At 37.8% G+C, this 7,350-nt stretch overlaps 1 protein-coding gene across 2 annotated transcripts; it reads right to left on the minus strand.

Moving 5' to 3' along the window:
* Positions 1 to 3,475: 3,475 nt before the first annotated feature.
* On the minus strand, positions 3,476 to 7,071 carry LOC109182401 (B3 domain-containing protein At2g36080-like). Of its 2 annotated transcripts, none has more exons than XM_019332585.1 (4): positions 6,555 to 7,071; positions 6,109 to 6,410; positions 5,419 to 5,636; positions 3,476 to 4,129 (listed from the first exon to the last, which is right to left on the minus strand). In XM_019332585.1, the coding sequence occupies exons 1-4, from the start codon at positions 6,911 to 6,913 to the stop codon at positions 4,076 to 4,078; spliced, it is 933 nt and encodes a 310-aa protein (XP_019188130.1). In that variant the 5' UTR covers positions 6,914 to 7,071; the 3' UTR covers positions 3,476 to 4,075. The 2 variants fall into 2 exon arrangements, with proteins under 2 accessions (XP_019188130.1, XP_019188129.1); XM_019332584.1 differs by having other exon boundaries at positions 3,476 to 4,132; positions 6,555 to 7,070.
* Between the last annotated feature and the right edge of the window lie 279 nt (positions 7,072 to 7,350).

A 7,350-nucleotide genomic window follows, 5' to 3' on the forward strand; every position in this document is an offset into this window, starting at 1 on the left:
CATACACGATCTTTCTAATGCAATTTGCTACTCATGTGCGGTCTGTATTTTTACCTCTCTTACTAATCTTCTCAGTTTTGAGGCATTCTACAAGACATCCTAATCTGATCTATCTCCTTGTTGTGATTATTTTCTATTTAGAGTTACAAGACGAGCTTCACTAAAATACATGTTTAGATAGTAACTATGTATTTTTTCCATAAATCAAAGTATTTAATTAAAAATGTTAAAACATACTCTTCTCACTAATAGCTTGGTGGTTATGGAAATGGAGATGCAACGCAGTGTTCAGGGACGAACAAAAGGACATGAATAACAAAGTAGCTTGGATACGGAGCCAGCTGACGGAGATACGAAAAGCCTTTGAACGCCACAAGTGTACATCCACAGCGTCGTCGAAAGACAGTGATACCACCTGGAGTACACACGGGTGTATAACCCTGCACACGGATGCTTCCTTTGTCTCGGAAAACCTGCCGGCAGGCTGCGGTGGAGTCTTGCGGAACCAGAGGGGCGACTGGATGAGAGGGTTCAGCTGCATGATGAAAGTAAGCAACGCTACAGAAGGGGAACTTTGGGCGATCTACCTCGGTCTGAAATGGGCTTGGGAGATTGGTCAAAGGAGATTCAAGATGGTCACGGACTCCCTATAAGCGGTGCGTTGGCTTACTGGAGAGACGGAACCCCTAGGTCACTGTGGGGATTTGGTAAGATGGTGCAAAGATTGGCTCAAGAAAGATTGGATTGTCGTCATCGATCACACTCCTAGAGGGAACAATGCAGTTGCAGACGAGCTAGCCAAAATGGCGCTGAGGAAGCATTGTGACTGGATTGAGATTAATATGTTGCCTGAGTGCATTGCGGAGCTGCTAAGGAGGGACATGGTGCTCTTCACTGCTGACACCTTCGCTTAGGCTCGCTGGGTTCACCCAGCCCCCTTCATTCCAAAAAAAAAAAAGTATTTAATTAAAGGAAATACTATGTGTACTCCTATTTTATATTCTCACACATAAAATCTTGACGTAGACACTTGTATTAAGACCCACATAAAAAATAGTTTATCAATATTCATCACATAATAGAATAAAATTAGGGAGTAAGATTTGAACTCTTAATTAAAAATGTTAAAACATTTATGATCAAATAGAAATGTAACTTAAACTTTAAGGATGAAAGCGAAATTTACTCTCAAAATTGGGCCCAACTGAAAAGCCCAAATTCTCGACCCATGAATCACTGGACCAAAAGCAATGCGTCTGCTGCCGTGCTGCGCCGGCGCGAGGTCTCTCATCAGTTTCCCGACGTCTCCGGCCACCGGAGAATTATTCGGCCCTTATCTTCACCTAATTGCCTTCCATATCGTACGTTTTGTGCTTCTGTGTACGTACGTATGTATATATATACTCCTAAAATTGCTTGTCTGAAACCAGCTTGATGAATTTCATGATTTTCAGCTATGAAAAAAGCTTCCTTTTTTTAATCTTGTACAGAAGAAGGAGTTAGTTAATGTAACAAGAAATTCTGCCTTATTTCTGATCCTACATTCTATTTTTTGAGTACCCATTTCTTGTTCTGACAGAGAGAGTGTTTTGGTAGCCCAAGGATCAGAGTGAAGCTGAATGTAGTTTTCCAGAAAGTTTTCAATTTTTTTTCATCTTTGAATTGATCAAAAGTTTGATTCTAGTACTTATAATGGCATTTACATAGTTTTTTTATTGTGTTATGTTGGTTTCTTGCTTAATCTTGCAAAATTTATACACTCTTTTGAATATTGTGGTGTTGGCATTTACATGTACTGTAACTTTGTTGTTAGTTTCTATTCTTGCCTATTTCTCACAAACATCTGAGGTTTGAAAACTGCCTTTTTTTGTTCTGCAAAACCATAGAGAGCTGTCAAAACTGCTGGAACAAGAAAACCATTTTCTCAATATGGTCCTTTTAAAACATTCAATTGTTTACTAGTTTCAAAATTCAAATTATCCTTGTTATTTTCCTGCCAATTCCAACAAGAACTCTCTTATTCGATTCCCGACTATTCCAATACTCCCATGCCTAAGCTCTGCTTTTTCCTTTTGCTGAGAAATCTAATGAGTGTGATCACCTTCATTTTTCTTGTCTGGATTAAATCCTTGTCCAAACACTGGAACTCCATTCCAATTGTCTCGACCTTTTTTCTTTTAAAAGTGAAAGCTAATAACAGTGGGCTTTGCTGGCTAACTTTATGCAAAGTTTTGTTTTTTTATTTTCTAGGATATAAGATGCCAACACTTTATGTGGTTTTTAGTTTTTCCTTGGGTATTTGAAAGTGGTACTTAGTTGCATTGGTAATTTGAGATTTGAAATACCTTCATGTAGCACTGATATGTGGAGAATTTTACTTAAAAATGAGTGTTTTTAAACTTCATATATTCTAGTTTCATGAGGTTCACCCATTGAGCTTTAAACTGGAAATAGTAAGGATCTCCTTACGTCTAAAAGAGAAGAATATGAAGTTTTTTTAAGGAAGAGTTTGATTTAAGTTGAGATTCCTCTTCACTCGACTTTTCTCTTTCAAATGGTTTAAAGGTCAAACTCGAGATGGAACAAGTTGTTAGGTTTGTGTCTGGACCAGATTGAAAAGCAAGCCAGTGGGGTCGAAGGTGGAATGTAAGATAAAACTTTCTTTCACCAAATAATTCCTTCCTTTTGGTGCTTTCATCTTCATGTGGTGACTGCAGATGACTTGAAAGCAAAATAGAATATTAGCTCCTATAGTCTGTAATGAAGGTCATTGTCTCTGAGCTACAGACTATCGTCATAAAGGTTTTAAACATGAGAATCGAGAAGTAGCAGTCATTCTCCATTAACCTTTGGTTCTCGTTCACATAGTCTCGGGTCCATTATGGTTCATTTGTTAGGTTCTATTTTTAGGTAATTGTTGGTGGGTGGGTCATATGTTGCCTACCCGATTCATGTTTGAAGACGTGCTATGGTGCATTAGTTTTTGTTTTTTTGGTCAGACCACGAGGTGTCCTGAGCAGACCCTAACTGTAGGAGGCCCGTGAATCCTGTGACCGGTGTGGCCTTCAGAAAAACGAGAATACACATCCGCTGACCCTTCCGAATATAGAAGGACCAATATTTGGCGACACGAATGTGAGTGAAGTGGGTAAGACTGTTGAGCAGGTGAAACTTCCTTGCCTCTCTCTCCATCTTTTTCTTGCTTTATTCAACCAGTTCATGTGTGAATCCTGCAGATCCACTCAGCAACTTGTGTAGAATCTGTGAATAGAATTGAAAGGCCTTTTGTTGGATACAATGAACATTCCCATGTTTATGTCACAATATACATTTTGTTCAGATTACTGTTTTTTTGATGTAACCACATGTTAAACTACTGATGAAATCCAGCAATTTCCATGATGTTTTTTACCAGACACTGTTGCTGTTATCTGTGTCAACATTAACATGAAAACAGTAACAAATGTACAGAGGCTTGAACAAAAGAACAGCAGAAAGCTTGTGCCATTTGATTAGTAGCATAACCATAACAATAAAAAGGCAGTTAAAAACAGTTAGTTGGTTCAGAGTTTTGATGCTAGTAAAACTACAGTGACCTCCACCTCCTGTATCTGTTCTTCCACTCACTAATAAGCCCCCCATTAAAAATCTCCAGCCAGAATCTCAACAGTAGACAACAAAACTTTTTTCTTGTTTCATGTATATAGAAAACAGTGGAATTCTTGATTGCCATGAGCCATGTTCTTCCACTTGGCCCCTGCTGACATCATCCTATAACCTTGTGGACCCCTCCAGGCCTACCCCCCCAAAAAAAACCTAGCTTTCATTTTCATCTCCCATTTTCTGATGTGGGTTCTCTTCCATTCCCCCTGGACTTGGAGAGGGCCTGATTGACAGCTTCTTGATATACAATACACCAGCCTTTATATAGAAAGACAACTTGCCAGAAAATCTTGGATTTTCCCCCTTCTTTTCTGTATTTTTTTTTATATAAAAATTAATCCTTTTTTTTTTTTCTTTTTTACTTTCCCCTGTGGTCCATACTAGTCAGTCCAGAATGTCACATCCACAGATCTTATCCCTGCTGATATCTCATCTGATTGACATCTCTTGAGAAATTTTTTAAATCCTGCTGCAGCCATACATACAGTGCATAATTGTTAGCAACATCATGATTAAGTTGTCCACTCAAATATAATCAAATCCCAATAAACAATAATGTTTCAAAACCAAAAAAAAACATGGAAAAATGCAATAATACATTAGTACAGAGATGCAGGACCATATTATATAGTACCTCTGGACCATACAGGTTAATTGCTGATAAAGATAGCTTTTGTTATCTCTTTTTCTGGGTTTACCTTGCATTCATGGTTCTTGGAAAGGATTGGTCATCTTGATTGAAATAAGTGTACTATTCATGCCAGATACAATGTACATATTATTACCAGTTACCACCACCAAGTACTTCGACTTTTTTAAGGTTTACTTTTTCCATTATTAGTTCATTTGTAATACTTTCATTGAATTTTGTGACTAATGTAAGATTTCAGATGGCATTTGGCCGGAATGATTAACAATGATGAGAAATTCAAAATCGAGAGATTAATAGTAGATAAAAATAAAAGTCAAACGGTATAGATTATGATGACCTAAAATAATAAGGAATTAATGATATTAGCATGAAAGATCCAATCAATCTAAAAAGCAATGAATTGTCACTTCTTGAACCCTAAAATAATGCATTGCAAAATGCCTTTTAGTCTTGACAGAGTTTGGTTTGGTATGGATTCTTTTTGACAATATAAAAGTATTGCAAAGCTTTTTTTTTTTTTTTTTCTTTTTGGGTGCACTACAAGTATTGCAAAGCTGCCACTTATGTCTCATTAAATATTATATTGATTCAGAATTGACTCGAGTCATAGCTACAAAGTTTAATTCTTACACATGAAAAAGTTCGACTCAAAATGTTTTAACATGTTACACCCCTATAAAAATCGATCATATAATCTTGTGACCAGCTATATTATTTTATTATACGTATTTTGATTTTCTTTTAGCAAATAAAAAACCAATATTTTGTGTGTGTAGCTGTATTGTGTGTATGTATCTACCTGCCCCAAGGAAGGAAACAATATATAATCAAAGTGGGTATTTGATTGTTTAATATAGGCCTACTATATATAAATATATAAATATAATAATAAATAAATTCAATGGTATCGATTGTACGATAAACCATGTAGTTATGTTTGATTGTATCAAATACTATAATATTAGTACTTGTACCGGTTACGACAAAAAATAGTATATATGGATCGGAGTTGTATATAATACTATTAGGTTCGATATATATATATATAATGGAGAAAAATATTTAAATAATTATTGAAGCTAATTAATAAAATATGGGCATACCATGTGAGTGTAATGGTTGTTGTAGGAGGCAAGAGGGTTGGAATAATATTGGTATAAATAGTGATGGCCGGTCTGACCCTGGCTCGATGTGGTCGAACCGTCTGGTGTTGCCGGTTCAGCCTCTTCCACCTCCGGTTGGCACTCCATGTTCACCCCAAACAACCTTAGTGTCCTCGAACTCCCACTGGATGGTGTCTGGCTTTGCCCCATTGAACCTCCTAATTCAATAATAATAAATTTAAAAAAAAAATCAGTTATCGAAATATAATCACACATCAAAAGTGATACAAAAAATACAAAAATGCTATTTTATTGAGTTTAAAAAATAATTAAACTCAAAGGTAAGAAGGAGACAAAACAAGTGTGAATGGAATTATTACTTTTCACATAAAGATATGGGGATTGAAAAGTATAGTTCACGCACTCCAACGTGACAGTGTGTGTATACACACACACACACACATATATATATATATATATATATATATATATATATATATATATATATATATATATATATAAACACGTTACAGATATACGTGTATGTATGGATTTGTAAATGTATACGTAGTTAATCTTTGTCTGCATGTGTGCAAATTAAATTCACAAAAAAAACAAAAATATAAAGAAATTAAAGATAGGGTTTTATCTGCAAAATGAATTAATGCAGCTTGGAAGAAGATTATATACCTGCATGAAGACAGTCGGGGGATTGGAATGGGAGACCCGCCGGAGGATAAGGGTAGTACACTTGGCCCCATCCGCCGCCAACCACCGTGCCCGGCTGACCGACCGCTCCTCCTTCGTGAACTCCCGCGGCAGCCGCGGCGGCGCCAGCGCTTCTCCGCCTCCACCCTATAAAGAGGCGGTCGCCGTCCAGGCGGTGGCGCTGGAACAGCACCACGTCGCCGGCGTCCAGCCGCTTCTCCTTCACGAACCGGCTCCACCCTTTCGTCAGCACGTAGCTCTGGCTACTGTTCCAATACGAATACCTATCCGGATTTTTCGCCTTTTCAGTTACAACAATAAAATACACACAGAGAGAGAGTATATATATATATATATATATATATATATATATATATATATATATATATATATATATATATAAAATTTCAGCGGCGGTGTCTGTTTACCTGAACCGCCAGAGCTTGCCGGATTCATCCTCGAAGCTAAGCAGCAAACCTTTCTCGGCGCCGGCTGCGGCGGCGGAGGAGTCCTGTCCGGTCAACGGGAAGTACTTCTCGGCGTGTTGTTTGGGGATGACGAGGCGGTTGAGTTTTCCGACATCGCTGGGCGTCAATGGCTTCTCGAACAAGTGCTCTTTCGGCACCATTACCTGATCCCTCTCCTCGGTGAGCTGCTCCTCCGGCTCCTCGTCGTCGTTCAGGTCGAACCGGACGCCTTTCCTCGACGACTCGACGATATACTCCGGCTGTTTACTCCACCAGAATGGCTCCGCCGGCAGCTCCGATGAGGGATGGTTCACAGACATCCCAGAAAGAGAGAGAGAGAGATGGGGGGATGGCAGTTGGAGTGAGAATAGTACGTTATGATGTGGAAGCTGTGGGGAAGTATTTGAAGGAATTTGACAAGTGCCGATATAGAGATATAGAGAGAGGAGAGAGATGTAAGTACAAGAATACTATATTAATTTAAGGTATTTGTCCGCTAAAATTCACAATTACAAATTTGGCTCTAGAAAAAATTGTATTGATTTTTTTTTTTTTAATTTAATCAGTTAAGTCAGACAATTTAGAATGGTTTATACTTGGCTGTCCTTATCTCAGTCAATTTGTAGGAGACACATTTAAAGTCTGTATCATCTCAACCAATTTGTAAGAGACATCTTTAAAGCCTGTATCATATTCAAATTAATTTTATAAGTGCATGACCACTCACACTGATCAAACTAATTACAATAAACTAAAA

This window comes from Ipomoea nil, unplaced genomic scaffold, assembly GCF_001879475.1.
Source record: "Ipomoea nil cultivar Tokyo-kokei standard unplaced genomic scaffold, Asagao_1.1 scaffold1043, whole genome shotgun sequence".
In the NCBI taxonomy this organism is placed as follows: Eukaryota; Viridiplantae; Streptophyta; class Magnoliopsida; order Solanales; family Convolvulaceae; genus Ipomoea; species Ipomoea nil.